The 25,358-nt window shown below is 42.5% G+C and overlaps 1 protein-coding gene across 1 annotated transcript in view; it reads left to right on the top strand.

Moving 5' to 3' along the window:
• The window catches only part of LOC129701001 (cystathionine gamma-lyase-like), a 43,190-nt gene extending 22,312 nt beyond the window's left edge, over window positions 1-20,878 (top strand). The window contains exons 6-12 of the mRNA XM_055641892.1: window positions 465-522; window positions 3,609-3,686; window positions 4,684-4,836; window positions 7,849-7,970; window positions 13,186-13,238; window positions 17,696-17,834; window positions 20,575-20,878. Coding sequence (XP_055497867.1) covers window positions 465-522; window positions 3,609-3,686; window positions 4,684-4,836; window positions 7,849-7,970; window positions 13,186-13,238; window positions 17,696-17,834; window positions 20,575-20,604 — 633 coding nt within the window. The 3' untranslated portion in view covers window positions 20,605-20,878. The remainder of the gene's footprint in view (window positions 1-464; window positions 523-3,608; window positions 3,687-4,683; window positions 4,837-7,848; window positions 7,971-13,185; window positions 13,239-17,695; window positions 17,835-20,574) is intronic.
• Window positions 20,879-25,358: the final 4,480 nt, after the last annotated feature.

Raw genomic sequence — 25,358 nt, 5'->3', positions numbered from 1 at the left:
ACTCTGTCCAGGGACCTTTTTAATTTTTCAGAAAGTTTTCTTGCTCTCCTTTCTTATGCTTTCCCCCACTGTATCTCACCCCATCTTTTCGCTGAAGGATCAACATTGTGATCAGTAATAGCTACACTCACTTGCTGGTGTCTTAAAGTTTTTCTTTGTACCATTCAAAATTGAATGTCAAATTTCTCAACAGTCAAATCACCTAGTTAAAATCTTTTTCATGATCCAAGCATAAAACAAATAGTTAATCTAGCTTTACTATTTGATAATTTTATTTGCATTCCACCAGAAATAACAAATAGAAGCAGTAGTAGGGCATTTGGCTGATCTGCCTTTCTCTGCCATTTAATGAAATTGTGCTTAATACTTTGGAATGTATTGGAAGGCTGTGTTTAATGTTTTATCTTATTTGATGGTTTAGTTAAAATATGTTTATTTTGATGATATTTCTCCCATTCCTGCAGCGTCCTTTGGCCCTTGGTGCTGATATTTGCATGTATTCTGCAACAAAGTATATGAATGGTAAGAGAATTTGGATTTTAAAGCATCGTGTTTGCATTTTGATGTTGTGGACTGGTGTCTGTAGAAAGATGAAATTCTGCTGAAACATAATGATGATTGGTTTGATGTTTGTGATTCGTGCAAATGGTAACTAACATTAGAAGTGCTAAAATGTCAGACGTTTTTTGATTCCCACTGCTATTATCTTAAATTGTCTATCGGCAGTGCATTATGAACATTGGACCTGTCATTATGATGGATTAAGACCTAATTTCTGGACAGTTCATTTAGCAATTTTATCACAAGCTTGTTTTAGTTTTTTATTAGCCCTGCCTTTCAAATCTTCATTGATTCTCTGTAACAATCTATTCTTAACTCTGGTCCTTTATTTCCATTGATAATTCTTCATTCCTTATGACTTTTTTTAAAGATATATTTTCTTTTTGTAGGGTGGGGGCGGGGGGAATTTCACAAAGTAGGAGTAAGCGGTTCAGTCTTTTTCCCTGTGTAATCATTCGGTATTATTGGTGCCACCCTCTTGCACTAATATTATAACCCTTGATTTCCTTTATTCAGAGGAATGTATAGATATTCTGAATTGAATATGCTCAGCAATTAAGCCCCTCTACCTCTCTTGGGTAGTGAATTATATGATTCTTTAGCTTCTGAATGAATAAATAATCATTTCCACTGTCCTTAATGCTGACCTCTCCTTTTGGGACTGAATCCTGGTTCTATGCTTCCTGTCTGGGTTCCTACCAAGCACGATAACAATTTTGTACACTGGTCCTGTACTCGCTAATGTTTAGAAGAGTGAAGGGGGTGGCCTCATTGAAACATACAGAATGGGGAAAGGCTTGGATAGAGTGGATATGGAAAGGATGTTTCCACTGGTGGGAGAGTCTAGGACAGGGGTGGGGAACCTTTTCATGTTGGAATGCCGCATTAAGTTAGCTGTAATCTAATAAGGCCGCATCCAAGAAACTTCAATTAGATATACTTCAAAATGTACATTATTTTGTTAAAAAAGCCCTCATGACTTACTAATGTTGTAATTGTGGCCGTCAGTCGGGGAGGATTATTTTGTTAAATCTTCTTTTTAGTATTTTAAATACATTCATTTTAAGATTAGAATAAAAATAATAAAAGACAAACAAAAACATACTAATAAAAATAAAAGGATTTGTTCTACAAAATTAGGATTCATTCAAAAGGCCGCACTTTATGGCCTAGAAGGCCGCAGGTTCCCCATCCCTGGTCTAGGACTAGAGGTTATAGTCTCAGAATTAAAGGACATTCTATTATAAAGGAGATGAGGAGAAAGCTCTTTAGTCATCAGGTGATGAATCTGGAATTTTTTACCACAGAAGGTTGTAGAGGCCAAGTCAGTGGATATTTTTAAGGCAGAGATAGATAGATTTTTGATTAGTACAGGTGTCAGAGGTTATGGGGAGAAGGCAGGAGAACGGGGTTAAGAGGGAGAGATAGATCAGCCATGATTGAATGGCAGAGTAGACTTGATGGGCTGAATTACCTAATTCTACTCCGATCACTTATGACATTTCTATGAGATCATCTCTTCTCAACTCCTAGGGAGTACAATCATACTCTACTTAATCTCACTTTGTATGATAAACTCACCATCCCTGGTATCCAATCTGGTGATGTTGCACGTCCTCCTTCACAAGTATATCCTTTCTTGGCTTCCACACCTGTTTACAATATTTGACAAGATTTCACAAGGGTTCCATGTGATTTTGGAAAAAGATGTATTACTTCCTCTCACAATAAAGGTTAGCATATCATTGTCTTCCAAACTGCTGGGTTCGCCTCCATATTTATTTGCAATGATTTATTTGTAAGGACACCCCAGACTCTTTAAGCACTGGCATCTTTCAATCTTGCATCACTTCCAAATGTTTTGCTCTTTTGTTTTCTAGCCTATATTATCTTGCAATTTCTCACATTCCATTCTATGTCATATCCTTCCCATTCACCGAGTGTCTTTATCCCCAGAAGAATATCTATATTACCATCGATTCATCACTAGATTCTTCTGCTTGACACTTTCAGTATTCTGTCACCTCGCTTTGTATCTCAAAAAAATTGGACATATTCCATTTGAGTCCTCATCCAAATCATTTTGTTATTTTTGTTTTTGAATTCCTGTCTCTTAATTTTATCCACATTTTAGTATTATCCACTTTAACTAAACTGTTTTCAGTTTGTAAATCCTGAATAACCCACTAATGTGAACCATGTATTTTTCAGTTCTGATGGGTCCAAGACCTCAAACATTAACCATTCCTCTTTCCATAGCTGCTGGCTGACCTGAGTTTTACCAGTTTTTTTAAATTCCTGCATTTCTTTCACTTGGTAATTGTATACATTTTGAAATCCATTAACTCATTCTCTTAAAACGTTTAACTTTACTTGCTGTAACTGTTAGACTAGACAGATTTGTAGGTTAATTGGCTTGGTAAATGTAAAAATTGGCCCTAGTGGGTGTAGGATAGTATTAATATGTGGGATTCACTGGTCGGCGCGGACCCGGTGGGCGGAAGGGCCTGTTTCCGCGATGTATTTCTAAACTAAACTAGCTAGATTTATTTTTTCAAGTATGTTTGCTGTGGCTTGTCTTGGATTCTCAAGGACTTGGTCTCCAGGAGCAATGCTGGTAATAATGTGAGGAACATATTTTGTATGCACAGCTCATTTGCAAGTCACATGTATGAATGCACAAGCCCAACTGCTGTTGGCTCAACTTCAGCATTCCATTCTGTGTGTTGCAATTCCAAAATGGCTAGGTTTTCCATTGCTGGTTCCATTGCCACACACATGTTTTGGATGTGTTTTGTTTGGGATGGTGATGGAATGTGCCTGCTTGGCTTTTGGTTATGTTGACACTTGTTGGTTCTTGGCTTTACCGCCTTACACCAAATATTTGTAAAGTAGACTTTGAAAGTACATTTGATCCTACAATTTCCTGTTTCAGTGCTTCGGTCAGCTTAACCTAACCTTAAGTTAAAATTGTGCTTAAAAGCCATGTAATTACTGTGTGACTTGCCTAATTTTTGGTAATAGGTAATATATCCCTAACTTTCTAGGTCATTCTGATGTAGTCATGGGGTTGGCTTCCACGAATCGTGATGACCTGTATCAAAAATTGAAGTTCTTGCAAAATGGTAATGATTTCATCTAAATTCTAAATAACTTGATGTAGTTAAAAATAAATCCATATGTTTTGTAATAGCAGGCTAATTTATTCTAGTCAGACACTCTTTATACTGTTCTTTTAAAAGATTTTAAAGATTTAAAATGCAAGTAAACACTTTGAAATTGGGGAATAATTGCTTTAATGACAAGCATGTAAGTTTTAAAGATAAATTACGTAGTAAAGTGAAAAGCTGAAAATGAAAATGCCAAAGTACATATAAATAATTACCACTGCAAATTAGACAGATGAATGAAGAGGAGGAATTTAAATAGAATTTATAAAAGTGAGTAATCAAGAAATGGCAGCAACATATTAAAAAAATCTCTCTCGAGACAGTGAGCAATAGAAATTTATACTAACATTCTGAAACAAGGACAGCAAATGTGAAAATACAATGCCAGTCTGGCATCATCGATGGAGAGACCGTGTTAACCTTTTGTGTTGAGATCCTTCGGCAAAACTGGAGAAGTGGGAAAAGGAGTGTGTTAAATGTTAGAGAGATTGTGTATGGGGGATGAAAAGGGGATTTCTGTAATTAGGCGGAGATCAGAGTTATCTCAATAATACAACTACTATCAATAATCATCTAGGAGAGGGAACTGAATGTTTGTACATTATAGCTGAGCTTTTGAGAGGAGTAGAACTTCAAATGCATTTAAAAGTACTCTGCCATTTGATACAGCCAAAAAGAATGCAAGTAGAAATACTAGAATTCATTTGTAGAGCAATAGGATCGAAGAAAAAGTTTAAGAAAATGTTAGATCTGAGTGAAATCGGTTCCTCTTCTGGAATCCTCTGCATTTCTGGCCTCCATGGGTTAGAAGAGGAGTTGGATGTGGTAGTCCATATGACGTGGATTTCTGAAGGTATTTATTTATAATAATTAAAAAGGAGCAAGATGAACTTTTCCACAAGGTTTTTTTATATATCAAGTCTTTTTTATATGTTTGTTAATTGTGTTCCAGCTATTGGTGCTGTTCCATCTCCATTTGATTGTTTTTTGTGTAACCGTGGTTTAAAGACATTATCCCTACGAATGAGGCAACACTTCAAAAACGGACTGGCTGTTGCCCAGTTTTTGGAGGCAGATCCTCGGGTAGAGAAGGTCCTTTTCCCAGGTGGGTGATTTGAACACTTATTTACATGACTGGCGAAGCAATATCTTCCTAGTGCAAACAAATTTGATAGTATCTTGTTGGATTTTATTATCAGTAATTCTCATGACTAATGGCTCAGTTGTAAAATAATTCATTGGATACTTTTCTTAATAGCAGTATTGATAACTATTTACACTTAACATAGAACAGTACTGCACAGGAACAGGCTCTTCGGCCAACATAAGTGATGGGGGCAGAATTAGGACACTCGGCCCATCAAGTCCACTCCGCCATCCTAACATTGTTGATCTATCTTTCCATTTCAACCCCATTCTCTTGCCTTCTTACTATAATTCCTGACACCCTTATTAATAAAGAATCTGACACTCAGCCTTAGAAATATCCATTGACTTGGCCTCCACAGCCAACTGTGGCAATGAATTGCAGATTCAGCACCCTCCGCTAAAGAAATTCCTCCACATCTCCTTTCTAATGGTACATCCATTTATTCTGAGGCTATGCACTCTGGTCCTTGACTCTCCCATAGTGGAAACATCCACTCTATCCAGGCCTTTCACTATTCGGTATGTTTCAATGAGGTCACCCCTCATCCTTCTAAACTCCACCGAGTACAAGCGAGTTTTGGCCCCTTTATTGTCACTCCTTGCCTTCTGTCATCCAGCCAACCTGCTATCCATGCTAGTATCTTCCCTCTGATACCATGGGCTTTCATCTTCTTTAGCAGACTCGCATGTGGTACATTATCAAAGGGCTTCTGAAAATCCAGGTAAATAACATCCACTGCTTTGGTATCCTACTATTTATCATATCAAAGAACTCCAACGGGTTCATCAAGCAAGATCTCCCTTTTACAAAACCATGCCCTCTTCAGCCTGTTTTATCATGTGCTTCTAAGTACTCAGAAACATCATCCTTTATAATGGACTTGAAACTTACCGACCATTGAAGTCAGTCTAACCGGCCTATAGTTTCCACTCTTCTGCTTTGCTCCCTTCTTGAATAGCGGAGTAATATTTGCAATTTTCTAATCATCTGGAACCACTACTGATTCTAGTGATTCTTGAAAGATCACTACTAATGCCTCCATAACCTCCAAGGCTACCTCTTCCAGAATCCTGCAGTTCATCCAGTCCAGGTGACTTATCCACCTTCAGGCCTTTCGGCTTCCCAAGTACCTTCTCCCTAGCAATAGCCATGCCGCTAACTTCCACCCCTTGACTCTGTTGAATTTCAAGCACGTTGCTGGTCTTCCACTAGCAATGTGCCTGAATGATAAACTAAACTAAAGTTAAACTGATCTCATCTGCGTGTACATGATCCATATCCCTGTATTCCCTGCACTTCCATGTGTCTACCTAAAAGCCTTTTAAACACCACAGACGTTTCTGCCTCCACCACCACCCCAGCCAGTGTCTTCCTGGCTCCACCACAAAAACAAAATCTTGCCCCACACATTTCCATCAACCTGTCTCTCTCGCCTCATAGTTATGCCATCTAGTATTGAATATTTCTACCCTCACATTTTATATGCTTCTATCAGGTCTCTCCTCAACTTTCAACTTTCCAGAGAAAACAATCCAAACTCTTCCTGTAGCAGAATCCCTCTAATCCGGGCAGCATTCTGTCTCATTTGTTTCCTTATATCCAGAATTACAGCAAGAATAACACTAAATACTTGCTAGTGGAAAGCTTGTGCCTTTCCTATGAGACATGATGGCTAATGTTATTTCGGCTGTAGCAATCTTAACAAAAAATGGCAGTATAATCAATTAGTTTTGGATGACTGTCCATTTATCTGGATTTGTTAAAACTAGTTTGACTACTTGTATCTAGTTGACTCCGGGTGTTTTGTTTGTGAAGTTGGAGGATGAAGGTAGTTGGTGCAAGCTGCTATGTGTCTTGTGAAACCAGTTATCTCAACACATTGAAAATGTGAAGCTGGGAATTCGGAAGCTGTAACAGTGGTGCTTAAATTATTGCACAAATAGTCCAAATGTTTGGACTAATAATCCTAACATTTAAGCACAGATCTCAACATTGCAAAAAGGAGATTTGGAATGACTATAACCCAATGAACTAAATGCTACAATAAGTAATATTATATGTGATGGAACTTTTAAGTTTCTCTCATTGCACTCAGTAATCGTTTTACGTTTTCTTTGTTGAACCATATGTAATTTTTTTACCTTTTTTCACCGGTCATTTGGGTTAAAATTTAAATCCCTTGTAAATTTGGCTCCATTTTGATCTTAGAACAGCTTGCAAATACAATCTAAAATAACTCTGTACAAGCATATTATCCAGATGTGAAGTAGCTTCGAACTATAATCTCCACCCAATTTGGTGCTGCGAATTTCAGCTTTCGATAGCATCCATTTCTACAACACTTTTAGTAACATATTTCCTTAACCTTCTATATGAACCTTGGGAACTTACAATTTATTTTGACTGCTTTTTTTAACATGTAGAAACTTTGACAATGTTATTTTTCTGGTTATTGCACTCTGGGTCCCTTTTTTACTGAATCCTGGTGTACTGCTGTTTCTGGCAACTTTGTTTCTCTTCTTTGGATCTAATACTGTCCTCAGTTTGTATGCCATGGTGAGGGATTTTCCTTTTCTGTTTTTGCTCGAGAAAGAAATGGATAACTGTTTATATTCCTATATTCATTCCATATACCCACCACTAGTGCTTTTGAAAGAAGCCCCCCAATTTATCACAGCCATTTCAAATTTCCCTTTGTTTAAATGTAAGACCCTAATTTTAGAACATTGCTCTGGTTCCTGTGTTCCTTTTTAACTCACCAAAGCTCTAGTACCTCCATAATCTTTCAATTTAATAAATCCTGTGTTTGCTTCCAACTATTCTGGTTCACAGGAACATTTATTGTCAAGTGTATTGAGCTATTGAGTCCTTGAATCAAAATTATCCATAACAGGAAAAATTCTCAAACTGGGTTGATTCCAAGTATATAAAAATGCCCCCCTTTTACGGTAAATGTGTTTCTTTCAGGGCTCCCTTCTCATCCACAATACAAGCTGACAAAGCAGCAGTGCACTGGGACTTCTGGCATGATATCTTTCTTAATTAAAGGAAATCTGGAAAATGCCAAGATATTCCTGGAGAACCTCAAAGTAAGTACTGTTAAACATTGTCCACTTCTTAAAATTTGCTTGGGCTTTGTGTTAGAAACATAGAAACATAGAAATTAGGTGCAGGGGTAGGCCATTCGGCCCTTCGAGCCTGCACCGCCATTCAATATGATCATGGCTGATCATCCAACTCAGTATCCCGTACCTGCCTTCTCTCCATACCCCCTAATCCCCTTAGCCACAAGGGCCACATCTAACTCCCTCTTAAATATAGCCAATGAACTGGCCTCAACTACCCTCTGTGGCAGAGAGTTCCAGAGATTCACCACTCTCTGCGTGAAAAAAGTTCTTCTCATCTCGGTTTTAAAGGATTTCCCCTTTATCCTTAAGCTGTGACCCCTTGTCCTGGACTTTCCTAACATCGGGAACAATCTTCCTGCATCTAGCCTGTCCAACCCCTTAAGAATTTTGTAAGTTTCTATAAATCCCCTCTCAATCTTCTAAATTCTAGAGAGTATAAACCAAGTCTATCCAGGCTTTCTTCATAAGACAGTCCTGAATCCCAGGAATCAGTCAAACTATGGCAATAAGTCAGATTTGGAGACCAAACTGTACGCAATACTCCATGTGTGGTCTCACCAAGACCCTGTACAACTGCAGTAGAACCTCCCTGCTCCTATACTCAAATCCTTTTGCAATGAAAGCTAACATACCATTCCCTTTCTTTACTGCCTGCTGCACCTGCATGCCTACCTTCAATGACTGGTGTAGCATGACACCCAGGTCTCGCTGCATCTCCCCCTTTTCCCATCGGCCACCATTTAGATAATAGTCTGCTTTCCTTGCCCTAAATTTATCCACATTATACTGCATCTTCAAACATTTGCCCATACATTAGGGTTAATTGCAAGTTCTAACCCCTAAGGGGTTCCCAACCTTTTTGTCCCGTTTACCCGTGGCAACTTTAATAGCACATAACAATGTTATTTCAATTATTTATGAACAACTAATGATGAACAGATACCGGTATACCAGAACCAAACACAGTCAGTCAATGAGAAAAAATATGTAGAAATCCCAAATCAATAAAATTACCTCATGGGCAGGGCAATTTACTTCCTGGGGGTAAATTTACCCCAGGTTGGGAACCCTTGCCCTAAAGTATTGTATTATTCCCTTATACATTAGTTAAATGCAAGTTTAAACTGCTATTGTTTAATGGTAATAATTCCTGAGGAAATGTTATGAACATTTAAATATGAACTCTACACCTCCACCCCTCACCAAGGAGGCCTTAATGCCCTCAGTTCTTTTCTCGACTGTAGAACCAGCCAATTTCCCTCTACGAACAGTCACCTCTGCCTAGCGGAGCTGGTCCTGGCTCTAGACAACTTCTCTTTCAACTCCTCCCAATACCTTCAAATCAAAGGTGTTGCCATGGGCACTCGCATGGACCCTAGCTATGCCTGCCTCTATGTAGGGTAGACGTTGACGAGAGTCTTTGCCATAGATCTAGGGTACGTTGAACAATCCCTTTTCCAGGTGTTCATTTGCCCTATACCCAAGCTCTATCTCCGCTACATTAACGACTGCATTGGGGCTATCCTCTACATCCATGCAGAACTCGTGGAACATTAACTTTGCTACCATTTCCATCCTGCACTCAATTCACTTGGACCATGTCTCGCGTCTCCCTCCCTTTTCTTGATCTCACCATCCCCATTACAGGAGGTAGATTATCAACTGACATTTATTATAAACCTACTGACTATCTAGACAACACTTCTTCCCACGCTGCCTCCTGCAAAGACTATCCCCTACTCCCAATTCCTCAGTCTCTATCGCATCTGCGTCCAAGATGAGGCATTCTATACCAGGACATCTGAGATGTCCTCATTCTTTAGGGAATAGCCTCATCTTGTCTATCATAGATGGCACTCATATGTGTCTCCTCTGTATCCCGTAGCTCCTCTCTGGCTCCTCCCCCCAGTCGCAACAGGGACAGTCCCCTTGGTCCTCGCCATGCAGCACATAATCCTCTGACATTTTCACCATTTGCAACAGGATCCCATCACTAAATCACATCTTCGCATCTCCACCCTTTTCTGGTTTGCACATTGACCATTCCTTTTGCAACTCCCTGGTTCACTCATCTCTTCCCACCCGAACCACGCAAATTATCTCGACTCCACTGTCAGATGAGACCACATGCAAATTGGAGGAACAGCACCTGGTATTTTGCTTGGGCAGCTTAAGATCCAGTGGTATGAATATTGATTTCTCTAATTTCAAGTAACCCATGCATTCCTTTCTCTCCGTCCATCCCCCACCTTAAGCGTCCTGCCAATTTTACTGTTAGTATCACCTCCTCCACTGTCAACAATGGTCCATCAGTCAAGGCATCGAGTATAGATCTGTCATTAAACCACTGCATAGGGAGGTGCAGTTGTAGTCTGGCGGGCTGACCTTTACCGTGCTCAGGCCAGGTGCCAGCTTTTTGACACCACCTCCCACCAACCCGATGACCATGACCCTACAGATGAACATCAGGCCAATGTCTCTGATTTCATCACCTCTTGTGATCTGCCCTCCACAGCCTCCAGCCTTATCGTCCCTAGCCGCGCATGGTCTGCTTCTACCTCCCCCCCAAAATTAACAAAAGAACTGCCCTGTGTAATAATAATAATAATAATAATAAATTTTATTTATGGGCGCCTTTCAAGAGTCTCAAGGACACCTTACAAAAATTTAGCAAGTAGAGGAAAAACATGTAAGCGGAATGAAATAAATAGTAGAGACATGACTAGTGCACAAATTAAAGACGGAATTCAATTCAAAACACAATATGAGACTGTGTAGATCCATTGTCCCCTTTTCCTCCCCTCCACATACATTCCTCACTCTTGTTTTTACATTGCATTCCTCTTCCCTCCTTATCTGACATCCCTTTGTCTCCTTTTCGGTTTTAGTCCTTGTGCACCCATCCTCCATTCAAACTCCCTTCACCTATATTCCACCTAACACTTGCCAGGCTTTGCCCATCACTACCTTCTCTCTTCAAGCTTTCTCTCCCCTACTACAATGTCTGAAGAAGACTCCTGACCCAAAATGTCGCCTATCTACGTCCTCCAGAGATGCTGCCGGACCTGCTGAGTTACTCCAGCACTTCCCTATTTTGTAAACCAGCATCTGCCGTTCCTTGAGCCTTCACTCTTAGCTTTCACCTTGGTGTGTAATGTGGTGACAGTGGTCTTCCAATGTATATGCTGATCGGATATGTCCTGGCAAGAGAACAATTAAATCCTTAGTTGCCACAGCTTTATGACAATAGCAAACAAGTATGCAATAATACAATAAATTCATGACAGTAATACGAAGTAATGAGATCTTAAGAGTGTAAAACCGAAGTCCATGGTATAACCAAGTCAAGTCAAGTCACATTTATTTATATAGCACATTTAAAAAACAACTCTCGTTGGCCAAAGTGCTTTACATTTGTTATAAGAATAGCACAACAAAACAAACTACATGCATATATACATGTAGCCCTCACTCAGGACGTCAGGAAAGGCTTGGGAGTATAGATAAATCTTTAGTCTTGACTTAAAAGAGTCGATGGAGGGGGCAGTTCTGATGGGAAAGGGGATGCTGTTCCACATTCTAGGGGCTGCAACCGCAAAGGCGCGGTCGCCCCTGAGCTTATGCCTAGACCGTGGGATATTCAGCAACCCCAGGTCCATAGTAGATCATAGTTGCTAATGTAGGGATGTGGTTAGTAGTGTTCAAGTGGCTGCTCAAGTAGTTGCTAGGAAGCTGTTCTTGAACCTGGAGGTCACATAGTTTGGGCCCCCATGCAAGCTTCTCAATGATAGTAGTGGGATTAGGCATGGCCAGGATGATGTAGGTCTTTGATATTGGCTCTCTTGGTGAAGCAGGGCCACCTGTAGATCCCTTCAATGGTGGGGAGGTCAGTGCTCGTAATGAATCAGACAATGTCTGACAATTTCGGCGACTTCCTTCGATCTTGGGTGTTGGAGTTACCTAACCTCCCCGTGATGCAACCAGTCTGTATGCTTGTTGCTGTATATCCGTAGATGTTTGGTAATAGTATTAAGCAGTACGCCAATTCTCCTCCTAAGGAAGTGAAAGTATTGCTGAGCATTCATTGTGATTGCATCAATGTGCTGGGCCTAGGATAGATCTTAAGAAATGTGATGCCCACGAATGTAAAGCTGTTGAATCTCTCCACCGCAGTCCCATTAATGAAGACTGGTTCATGGATCCTCTGTTATCCCTTCCTGAAGTCCACAATTCGCTCCTTGGCTTGTTAACATTTGAGAGCAAGAATGAGTGGCAGAATAATAGATTATCAATCTCCCTCCTGTTTTCTGACTCATCAATTCCCATTATTCATACAATGATGGTATCACCTGCGACTTTAAAGATGGTGTTGGAGCTTGGGAATTGTAGTGGGTCCAGGTCTTCACTACAAGGTAGGCCTGGTCCCTGTTTCCACTTATCACCTACCAGGCTTTGTCCAGCCTTCCTCTCTTCCAGCCTTCTTACCCCCCCCCCCCCCACCCCCCTTCCTGTCCCCCAACCACAATCAGTCTGAAGAAAGGTCCCGATCTGAGACATCAACAAATCCATGTTCTCCAGAGATGTTGCCTGACCCGCTGAGTTAATCCAGCACTGTATTTTTATTTCTTTGCTACAAGGACCAGCTCCTTACTAAAGCAGGAGATGATATGCATCAAAACCAACCTCTTGAAGCACTTCATCACTACAGATATTAATGCCATCAGTCAGTAGTCATTAAGGCAGGTGACCTTGCTCTTTTTGGGCACCGATCTTCTGATATTGGTCTTGGTGACAGATTACCTGAGAAGGTATTTTGATGTTTTCCCCTTTGAAGCGAGTATAGAAAACATTGAGCTCATCCAGGTGTGCATCATTATCACTTGAGTTACTACCTGATTTGGAAATGTATTATTCATTTACTCAAGTATATCTCAAAACTGGTATGTTTTTGACATAATCGATTTGAGAAAACAGTGAGATTAGTTTCCTAATTTATGAAAAAGTTTAAAGTTTTAAAAAGGATACCATTTGCAAAGGGAACAATCTAGCATTTTCTTTGCTAGCCCTCTTTTTGTAAAGGAGTATCTTTTGCTTCCCATTAAAGCAATTGGTATATTATGTGTATCATGTGCCTGAGCAGAATAATCTCATTTTCACTTTTTAACTTATTATTTAGATATTTTGCCTTGCCGAGAGTTTGGGAGGATATGAAAGCCTGGCTGAGCATCCGTAAGATATTTTTATTATTTTTTAAACTGATTGAAGAACTGATCTTGGTTAAATTTACCATACAACAATAATCTGATCTTGCTGCCACATGACTCCACTTTTATTTTTAATTAAATGTTCAATATAATGAGCTTAAATATTGTGGGGGGCAAAGAGGCACAAAGAAAAATGAATTGTGTAGCAATATTGGTGAAGCAAACAACATTGGTGAAGAGGAATCTTACTTGAAAGATCAAAGAGTGAGGCCATTTGGATGAACAATGGTGAAAAAAAAGAAATGAGTGTTTGCCTTGTTGGAGTTTCCTTTAGACTCCCAGGTGGGGGAGATTATAATACAAATAGGTTGGTAACTGCAAAAATAATAAAGCAATAACCATAAAATAATCTGGAGAAACTGGGATAGTAGTAGAGTGAAGAATCAAGGAGATATGGATTTTTTCAAAGACACTCATACTTAAAATTGGTATGTCGCAATTTTAACCAGGAGGGAGTGAACTTGATTTGTGGAAAAGTGGCTGTAGGCAGGGGTGCAGTGCTGCCGGAGCTCACCGGAGCACTACTCCGGCACCTCTGTTTTAAAAAATAAAAAAATAATAAAAAAAGCCAAAAAAAAAGCCGGAATTTTAACTAGCGGGTGTGTGGTCAGGGTAACCTGGTTGAAAGAGGGGAAAGGGGAAGACCCATCACTAATGAGGTTCCCTGTAGGAGGGGGGGGGGGGGAACAGTGGGACCCAGCAGAGTCAGACCACGTGCTGTGTGCATTGTAGAGGTTGTGGGCCTGATGCTGAGCCTGGAACTCTGGTGTGGTGACGGCTCTGGCCTGCTGGTGGCCGATGGATAGGCGAGGGTCGGTGGAGGCCTGTGAGGGGCTGGAGTAGAGATACGGTTCGGCGGCAGCAGCATCGGTGGCCCCGGGGAGACACTGAAGGTCCGCGACAGCGGCGGTGGCCCCGGGGAGGCGGTGAGAGTCGGCAGCCGCGGCAGTTTTGGTGGTCCGGGCCTGCGTTTGGCCGGGAAAGCGGTGAGGGTCAGGGAGGCCGTGGGTGTTGTTGCTGCTCCTCGTGGTGGCCATCCCGGCCTCGTGGTGGTTGTGCAGGCGGCGTCGTGGTCCAACGGTGGACCTCCAGACCTGCGCGTGGTCGAGTCAAGGAGTGTCGGTGGAGGGACCGGTCTGGAGGCGGGCAAGCTTGTGAGCCTTGGTAGAGTCCAGATAGGCGAGGTAGCTTTTGTTGTGTGGATCTGGTGTTGAATGAAGTAGAGTTGTGGTCCATTGAGTGGATGGATGAGTGAATGGATAACTGTGTGTGTGAAGGCCCAGAGCTGCAGGAGAGTCAGGATGAGTTGGTGCCGGGCTGGAACCTCTACAAAAATACATGATTACCGTCTTTTTCTTTACTTGCTTGATAATTATACCTCATGATAATTAGAGAGTCCAACCGTGCAATATTTTGTCATATTATTAAATTAAGTATTATATGTTTAATGGTACTAGTTATACACTGGGATGTAATGATAGGCAATAATCTTGTTTGACCCTCTTGGGAGACTAGCTTGACATTTTAGAAATAGCAATCGTAACAAAGTTAGTCCAGGAGTACAACTTTTAAAGTGGGGGACGGTGAGTTTCATCAGGCTATGATGCAAGTCAGCTAAAGTGTCCTAGAGACCTATACTTCAAAGTTCATCCTGGTCAGAACTATGCAAGGTATTCAACAAGAAAGAGTTTCAGACCAAATTGTTCCCTAGAAAATACTATTCTGGACATTTATTAACCAAGGCATACCATTAAATAGATTATATCTAGGGTAGTGTGTATAATTTTGACAACAACACAATAAAGGATGAGAGGCTACAGAGATCTGTGGTTATTGGCAAGACTGAACAAGTGGATAGAGATATATAATGAATGATCTAGCTGGATGGCTTGAACAGGGAGGAAATATTTATTTTGTAGTGATGTTGATGAAAAAAGAGTTAGAAGGAAGTCAGCAAAACCTTTCTTTGCACGACTCTGGTGAATGAGTAATTTGCAGCTGAGAAAAAAACATTTTTAAACATGAAAGATACCTGGATGAGTATGTGAAAAGCTTTAACCCTTTCTGGCTATGTATAGAGCTGGAAAATAGGAATAATATTTTTTTTTAAATCAATTTTGGCAAGCACAACACAACAGTCCTATAGTGCCATCAATTTAATTAATTCTAGGGTTATACAGAAGCACCTGCTGCATCTGTGGCAATTTCCTATTTCCCAAATCACTACTTCCATAGTGAAATTGCCTTTTAGCAGTAAGTGACCAGCAGGTTTAGTTTAGTTGATAGATACAGCATGGAGACAGGCCCTTCAGCCCACCGAGTCTGCGCCGACCAGCAATCCCCATTACACTAGTGCACACACTGCACCCTAGAGACAATTTACAATTTTCACCAAAGCCAATTAACTTACAAACCTATACCTCTTTGGAGCGTGGGAGGGAACCAGTGCACCCGGGGAAAACCCACGCTGTCATGGGGAGAAGGTACAACTCTGTACATCCATAGTCGGGATCAAACCCGAGTCTCTGACACCAAGGCAGCAACTCTACCATTGCACTACCGTGCCTCCCAGTTTTTGTACTATGCATTTGTGCCTATTAGAAGCGGTGTTGAAATCGCCTAAACACATTTAATTTTGCATATCTGTACTTTTGCATATGACTTTATAGCACTTGACGTTACACACAGAGTTCAAGCAAATTATTAATTTGGTTAGTACAGGCCCATAACCACCCAATGCCATTTCTCCCAACGACATCCAAAAAATATCTAATGAGACGCTGTCTGTTCCAAAACATTTTTGGGTTCTACATATTGGAACGAGGCAAGTTACATAACATCTGTCTGTCTTGCTTTCCTTCCATTCCATAAGAATATAAAATTGAATTGCCTATTTCAAAATAAAGGAGGGAAGAATAATAGTAATGAGTTATTTCTGTGTAGAGCCTTGCAACCCAACTCAAGTCCAATGTATGTCTAGGTACATTGTTCAAGTATAGTTCAGTATTTTAAATCGATCATTCTGATCTGGATCGTTTTATTGACTGCTCTTGATCAATGGAAGAAGTTATAACCATATAACCATATAACAATTACAGCACGGAAACAGGCCATCTCGGCCCTACAAGTCCATGCCGAACAATTTTTTTTTTTTTTTTTTTTTTTTTTTTTTTAAGTCAGGATGAGTTGGTGCCGGGCTGGCACCTCTATAAAAATACATGATTACCGTCTTTTTCTTTACTTGCTTGATAATTATACCTCATGATAATTAGAGAGTCGAACCGTGCAATATTTTGTCATATTATTAAATTAAGTATTATATGTTTAATGGTACTAGTTATACACTGGGATGTAATGATAGGCAATAATCTTGTTTGACCCTCTTGGGAGACTAGCTTGACATTTTAGAAATAGCAATCGTAACAAAGTTAGTCCAGGAGTACAACTTTTAAAGTGGGGGACGGTGAGTTTCATCAGGCTATGATGCAAGTCAGCTAAAGTGTACTAGAGACCTATACTTCAAAGTTCATCCTGGCCAGAACTATGCAAGGTATTCAACAAGAAAGGGTTTCAGACCAAATTGTTCCCTAGAAAATACTATTCTGGACATTTATTAACCAAGGCATACCATTAAATAGATTATATCTAGGGTAGTGTATATAATTTTGACAACAACACAATAAAGGATGAGAGGCTACAGAGATCTGTGGTTATTGGCAAGACTGAAGAAGTGGATAGAGATATATAATGAATGATCTAGCTGGATGGCTTGAACAGGGAGGAAATATTTATTTTGTGATGTTGATGAAAAAAGAGTTAGAAGGAAGTCAACAAAACCTTTCTTTGCAAGACTCTGGTGAATGAGTAATTTGCAGCTGAGAAAAAAACATTTTTAAACATGAAAGATACCTGGATGAGTATGTGAAAAGCTTTAACCCTTTCTGGCTATGTATAGAGCTGGAAAATAGGAATAATTAAAAAAAAATCAATTTTGGCAAGCACAACACAACAGTCCTATAGTGCCGTAAATTTAATTAATTCCAGGGTTATACAGAAGCACCTGCTGCATCTGTGGCAATTTCCTATTTCCCAAATCACTACTTCCATAGTGAAATTGCCTTTTAGCAGTAAGTGACCAGCAGGTTTAGTTTAGTTGATAGATACAGCATGGAGACAGGCCCTTCGGCCCACCGAGTCTGCGCCGACCAGCAATCCCCATTACACTAGCGCACACACTTTTTTTTTTTTTTTTTTTTATAAGTTGTGTAAGTTTATAAGTTTTATAAGTTTTTTTTAAGTTATAATAATGATTGTTGCAAATGCTATGGTTCCAATTAGATCTCAAATGGCTGTCTTTGGGGTTGGTGTTTAACTGAGTTTGTCCTTAAAACCACAACACTATTACTCTTTATTTTCTCTTAGGGCGATTATGACGCATGCTTCTGTCCCAGTGGAGGAGCGCAAAGCATTAGGGATCAGTGATACCCTAATCAGATTATCCGTTGGTTTGGAGGATGTGGAGGACATCATTGAAGACCTACATCAAGCTCTAAAAGTGGCAGTAAGAAAGCAAATCTAATTTTAAAAAGAAAATAGTTATATGCTCTTGCATGTTAATATTGAGCTTTACGCTAAAACATTAAGTAAAAGTAGGAAGTGCAAGTTTGTTACAGTTAATGGTACTTGGCATGCTTCCATTCTCTTGCCTTTCACCATCCATTCACCACTGATGAACAATCTGAATTAAGAATTGCAGAAATTCCTTGATGACCTATGTCTACATTTGGTTCAACATAGCAATGCTATAAATCTAGAGGTAGAATGTGTCAGAGATTTGGGGTACTTCCAAAATATTGTTTTGAAGACCAATGGAAGCTATAAGACTTATTAGTACAGGTGCACAACCTTTTATCCGAAAGCCTTGTGACCAGACACTTTTCGTAATTCAGAATTTTTCGGTTTTCGGAATGGAAGATTTTTAGCGTAGATTTTAACGGCTGGCTCAGTGGTAGAGTGCTCGGCTCGTATCCGTAAGGTCGCGAGTTTGCGCCTCGATCCCGGCAGTTACTCGATCGCGAGTTTGAGTCTTCAATGTAGGTTTTTCTTGCAGAATAGGAGAGAATAGGGAGGGTTAGGCTGGGATCCTTCTCTGCGAGATGATCTTAGTGCGGGAGACAAGTGTAGGAGAGGTGTACTGACTGTGTGGGCAGAACTTTGGAAGTGATTGCCCACCATTCTCAAAAGCCGCTGTGTCTTCCTGTCCCTCCAACTCCAGAGGAATCCGCTCCCCGATGGGCCGCTACGGCGACAAGTGGCAGTTCGCCCACAGCCCGAGCTGCGCCCCCTCATCCGCAACCCGAGTTCCTCTGGAGTTGGAGCGGGGCTGGGCTAGAGTTGTTGCTGGCTGTGAGTCTCTGGGATCTCCGTGCTTGCAGTGGGGCTGGGGGTCGGTGTCCCGATGAGGGGGCGCAGCTCGGGCTGTGGGCGAACTGCCACTTGTCGCTGTAGCGGCGCATCGGGGAGCGGCTTCTGGTGGTCCTGACGTCTCTCGGCTCTTGTCCAGGGGGGTGGTCGGAGACGTCAGGACCAACAAGAACCCGCTCCCCGATGCGCCGCTACAGCGACAAGTGGCAGTTCGCCCACAGCCCGAGCTGCGGCCCCTCATCCGCAACCCGGGTTCCTCTGGAGTTGGAGCGGGGCTGGGCTAGAGTTGCTGCTGTCCGTGCTTGCAGTCGGTGTCCCGTTGGTCCTGACGTCTCCGGTCACCCCCCTGGAATGGAGCTGAGACTGGGAACTGTACCGCCCTTGCCCCCTCCCTCTGCAACTGCAAACAACCCCACAGTTCCCAGTCTCAGCTCCTGTACAGGGGGGTCGCCGGAGACGTCACAGCCCGAGCCATCAGCTTCTGTCCCTACGGGGACAGCGGGGAGCGTGTTCCTCTGGAATTGGAACGGGGCTGGGCTGCTGCTGGCTGTAGGTCTCTGGGATCTCCGTGCTTGCAGTGGGCCTGGGGGTCGGTGTCCCGTTGGTCCTGACGTCTCCGGTGACTGGCACTAGCTCCGACGTGAAGACAGTGCAAAGCCCCCGCGCCGGTGCAATGCGCGGAGAGCTGGAGTCAGAGGGGAGGGAAGGGGTCACACACATGGCCGGGAAGCAGAGGGGTGTAGGTGGGGTGAAACTGAAGGGAGCGACAATTTGCTGCTGCCCGCTGAGTTAAAAAAGTTCCCACGCAAGACTCACGATACACTGTGTATCGTGAGTCTACCGTGGGAACTTTTTAACCTCAGCGGGCAGGCAGCAGCAGATTGTCAATTATTAACCCTCCCGCGCAATATACCCTCACCTTCTCTTTTATGAATGGGGCTTTAGTTCCCCTTTCTTCGAGGACCGACCGGAGGTTCCGCTGTCACCTCTGCGGGCCGCCCTCGGTGAACGTTTTCAAGGACCTTTCTTCAAGGACTGAAAAAATGTCGCTATTCGGAGGTTTTCGTTATTTGGATCTTCGGATGAAAGGTTGTGCACCTGTAATGGGCCTGTTTCACTTAGGCGATTTTTCAGGCGACTGTCAAGTTGCCGGCAGTCGCCTGAAAAACCAGTAACTGGAATAGCTACTGTCAGAGTGGAACATACACACACACACACACACACACACGCACACCTTCACCAGCCCGTTATGCAGGTGGGGGACAGGGCAAGCGGGGGGGGGAAAGAGCTGTCTGAGTGAAATTCACACAGTGCAAAGTCTAGGTGATACACACACACACACACACACACTGCGATGAACAGGAACGCTTTGGTGTTGTAAGAGAATGCATGTTGTAAGAGATGTGTTGATTAATCACATCAAAGCACAGTGTACGGTAAGTCCTTTAAAAGAGGGGGGAGAAGGAGAACGAGTGGAGACAACTTTTAAGAAGACAGAGATAAAGTCACCTAAGTGGGACACGCCCATAAGATGGAATGTTAGAAAGCAGGCGCTGATGCATTCTCTTACAACACCAAAGTAGTTTTGCTCCCTATTTTACCACAAGCAGGATTTTTTAGGAGAATTGTATACTATTGACCACAAGATATTATACCCTGCACTGTAATGTCCTGGTCAGCTTGTTGAGAGTTGCCAATAAATAATAATCACGAGACCCCCTTTTCTCCCCCAACAAAATATATCTTTAATTCCCCCACCCCCCCCTCCATCTCTCCAGTTCTGCCTGAGATGGTTGTTATTTAATAAATAATAAAGATGAATGTTTTTTAATTGTGGAAGAGGAATTTCACTTACTTTTGTTAATTTACTTCTCCAGCATCCAAACGTGGTAACATCGCCCATATAAAGCAACGTGTTCCTTGGAAGAAATGTGATCACAAATAGGGAACAGACCTCAAGAAGATTGGCAAAAATGTTGAATCAATTGCAACGTTTGAGTTAATTTCAACCACTTGAATTGTTTTAATCTGATTGTAACAGATGAATAGCAAATTTATGGCTATTTGATATTTAGTTTACTGAATAGAAAATGATTAATTCATTTTTAAATAACAAAATTTTATCTTTCTTGGGAATGACGGGAGAGAACTATAAAACTATTAAATATTATTGAAGTCAAATGGATGTTCTCCTTTCCTGACCTAGAAATTCACTTACTCCCATGTCAGACTGCTGGAGCTGTTATTTTTAAGTTGCCAAAGGGTTATGTTTTTTCCAAAGTATTTCAAGGAGAGACAATTTTTTTCCAGATTATTCCAAATTGGAAACTGTGTTCCATGTGAAAGAGAATTGTATCACAGAGCTGTGTTGACACTCAGTCTAGCCTTTGAATAAACTCACACATTGTTAGGCAAAATAAGTGAAAAAGGAAGGGTGATGAGGCAAGCCAGCACTTCACGAAACCTTGATATACATGAATAAAACTCCCTTTGAGAGATTTGAGACAGGAATGTGGGGTATGGGTGCTTGTAAAGTATGGCACATCTTAATAAGGGTCTCATCCTGAAACCTCACCTATTCCTTTTGCTCCAGAGACACTACCTGACCCGCTGAGTTACTCCAGCATGTTGTGTCTATCTTCAGTAATGAGGCCTTCTATTCTATCCTTTACTCCCAGGGTAGCAATGTTTCAAGTCAATATCCTTTCACATCATGCAGCTACGTAGCAAACAATGTTACCTAAAGCTTGATTTGTGAGTGGCCAATGATAAATTATCTTTAAACACAGGCAGCGGTAGATGCCTGGAATGCACTGCAAGATGGGGACTAATTAGATTGGTATTGTGGCACAGCATAGTGGGTTGAAGGGCTTATTTCTGTACTGCTCTCTATTCTAACCTCCCTATCACAGATGTTAAGCTAACCTGTTTGTAATTGCTGGGGATTTCTCTGTTGCCCTGACAATTTATCCACCTTTAAGCCTGCTGTCATTGAGTATCTCTTGAGTTGTAACTTTCATTCATTTTGATGATTTCAAAATTGCAAGAGCCGCGCCTGCATTACAGAAAATAATGACACGGCATTCTTGATGCTCAGATGCTCAAATCCTCTTGCGTGTGATGTATGTAAATATATACACAAAATACACAATTAATTTAAATCTCTTAATACTTTGAAAACCTCATTAGATTCCATGGTCCCTCGTTTAGTGTTACTTGTTCTGTCTGACAAACTTGTGCAAAGATTCTGAATCTTTTTGTAAATTATATGTATTAAGTTCCAACCTCTTGGAAGATTAGACGGACATGTGTGCATCATCACCATTAGCCACGTGCCAACCTCCAAACCTGGAGCAGTGCTGGTTCCCAAACCTTGGATCATAGGGATTTGATCAATGCCACCTTCACCCTTCTTCTCAGAGACGATTGGAAAGGGAGAGATGTTGGTCCGTACTTCCGCAGTAGCTGGGACATGAATCAATAGACACTGTGACACTGCGACCTTTGAAGGGGTAACCAAAAAAAGTTGATGATGGCCTTTGCCGGAAATGGATATCAGCAAGGCCTTTGATAAGGTTCTACATGGTAGACCGCTCTGGAAGGTTAGGTCGCATGGGATCCAGGGATAACTACCTAACTGGATACAAAATTGGCTTCATGGAAGGAAGCAGAGGGTGATGGTGGAAAGGTGTTTTTCAGAATGGAGACCTGTGACGAGTGGTGTGTCTCAGGATACAGTGCTGAGCCAATTGCAGTCTGGTTTATTGCAACGATTTGGATGTTCAAGGCATGGTTAGTAAGCTTGCAGGTGACACTAAAGTAGGTAGTCTCTCAGATAGTGAAGATGGTTATCAAAAATTACAGCAGGCTCTTGATCAGCTGGACAAGTAGGCGGAGGAATGGCTAATGGAGTTTAATGCAGATAATTGCAAAGTGTTGCATTTTGAGAAGTCAAACCAGGGCAGTACATTAACACTGAATGGTAGGATCCCGGAGAGTGTTTTAGAGCAGAGGGATCTAGGGTACAGGTACATACTTCCCTGAAAATGGTGTCACAGGTACCTGTATGTAGGGTGGTCGAGAAGGCTTTTGTTACATTGGATATCATCCGCCAGGAAATTGAGTATAGAAATTGGGACCTAATGTTACAGTTGCAACAGACATTGGTGAGTCCACTGTGCAGGTCCGGACACCCTGCTATAGGATGTTAACTTGGAAATAGTGCAGAGACGTTTTACGAGAATATTGCCAGGACTTGAGGGGCTGAGGTATAGGGAGAGGTTGGACAAGCTAGGACTTTATTCTTTGGATCACAGAAGGTTGAGAGATGATCGTATAGAGGTGTGTAAAATAGATAGGACAAATGCATGGTCTTTTAGCCAGAGTTAGGGAATCATAAAACAAGGACATATGTTTAAGCTGAGAGGAGCAAGATTTAAAACAAACCTGAGGAGCAACTTTTTTACTCAAAGGATGATGGGTATATGTAATGAGCAGAGGCGGAGGCAGGACAAAGCCAGCAAGTGATAAGTGAACACATTGGTGAGCGGGGTTGATTGGCAGATGAGGGACAAAGGCCAGAGATTGGAAGAAAACAACTAGATGTGAGAAACGGTGCAGAGGTATGAAATGTGAGGCCAGAGGAAGGGATGCAGGTGGAAGGAAAGAGAAGAGGGCGGCGGGATGGTGGGAGAAATGAGTGCGTATCCAGGTGGGGCACGGGGAAAATCTACGTCTGATTTTATTGATGTACAGGAGGCCACGTCAAGAGCACCAACTACAGTAGATGAGGTTAGAGGAGGTGCATGTGAACCTCTGTCTCGACTAGGAGGGCTGCTGGGTCCCTGGTTGGATGTGAAGGCGGAGGTGCAGGGACAGATGTTACATCTCCTGAGGTCACGGGAAAGTAGCTGGGAGGGGACAGCTTGGGTGTGATCATCTCACCTGTCTGGCTTTGCGCCACCCCCCACCTTTCTTCCAGCTCTTCCCCCCCCCCCCCCCCCCCCCCCCTACCACAATCAGTTTGAAGAAGGGTGCCGACCCGAAATGTCACCTATCCATGTTATCCCAGTGATTCTGCTTGACCCACTGTGTTCCTCCAGCACCATGGCACGCTGGGCAGTTTCCCAGGGCCCCATGTGTGTTGTGTTGTGACTTGCTGTCAATAAATTTCTTCTTCTGGCGACCCTCGGCAAGGGCTCACCTGCTCCGCGATGGAAAGTCTACGCCGCGCCCGTGGCTAGAAGCTTCGCGGACCGCGGCTTCAGGATGTCGTAGTCCGTGGGCCAGTGATCTTCAGGATGTCATAATCCGCAGACCAGTGGTCGGAGCACTTCTACCGACCCCTGGCAAGGGATCGCCCGGTTCTGCAGTGGAAAGTCCACGCTGCGCCCGCTGCTGAAGCTCTGGACCCGACTGGGAAAGGCCACACCAATCCAAACTGTTAGGCCGCGAGGGCGGGCGAAATGTAACTAGGAGAAAAGTCGCATTCCACCGATGTAAATGACTAATAAATTTTCCCTCAATTCCCGCCCCACCCCCACACTAAAACACACTTTTAGACATACTAAAAATAAAAAAGGCGAGGCTCCTGGCACGGCGCCACCTGTTCCAATGTTTGCGTTGATTCATCTTTGCTGTACAGCATGTTTTTTAATGTTTAAAGACTGATTTTGTTGAATAAATATGTTTAATTTTATCGATCATTTACATTTTTATTCTTGTGAGTGGTTGTGAAGGTAGGGGCCCCAGTACACTGCTTTGCCCGGGGGCCTATAATCAGAATCAGAATCAGAATCACACTTTATTCGGCAAGTGTGTTTTGCAACATACGAGGAATTTCACTGGCCAGGTCAGTCATACGATTAAAAGCAACAAATCACTCAAAAACATTTTTTAACATGAACATCCAGCACAGTGACTCCTACACATTTCACTGTGATCGAAGGCGAAATAAAGTTCAAGTCCTTCCTTTTGTTCTTCCTCGGTCGGGGGCCTCGAGCCCTCCGTTGACGGGATGGTCTTGACTCCCATAGCCGGCGGCGTTCGAGCCCTCCACATTGAGGTGATCAGTTCCTGCATCGGGGGGGATGTCAGCTCCCCCGCGCCGGGCGATCGAACCTCGCGCTGGGGCCGGTTGAACCTTCTGCGACGTTCGAGCTCCCGACTAGCCTCTCCCGAGACTGCGAGCCCTTGATGGTAAGTCCACAGTGGTCGCGGTGGGAGCAATCCCAGGCAAGGGATCCACTCCGATGTTAAGTCTGCGCCCCGCGGTGGGGCTCAGGACAGTCCGAGGAGGCTTCCAGCTCCAGCGATGGTAGGCCGCGGAGCCCGGAGAATGTGATCCGAAAATTAATCACATCTCCAGGAAGGTAAGAACCTGATAAAGTTTCCACTTATCCCCTCCCCGCTCCCCCCTTATAAAACATACCGAAGAACCAACTTTCAACAAACTAAAAAATAACAAAAGGAAATCTCCGGTTTGCTTCCAGTTCCCCGTGCTGGCGAGAGCAGGAACAGGGAGATACGGGACCTGAACGTGTGGCTGAGGAACTGGTGCACGGGGCAGGGATTTTGATTCTTAGATCACTGGGATCTGTTTTGGGGTAAGGGGAACCGTACAAAAGGGACGGATTGCATCTTAACAGGTGTGGGACCAGCA

The sequence above is a fragment of the Leucoraja erinacea genome, chromosome 10 (assembly GCF_028641065.1).
Source record: "Leucoraja erinacea ecotype New England chromosome 10, Leri_hhj_1, whole genome shotgun sequence".
NCBI lineage: Eukaryota > Metazoa > Chordata > Chondrichthyes > Rajiformes > Rajidae > Leucoraja > Leucoraja erinaceus.
Note: the sequence above shows the minus strand (reverse complement) of the source record. Positions and strands in the feature narration are given on the sequence as shown.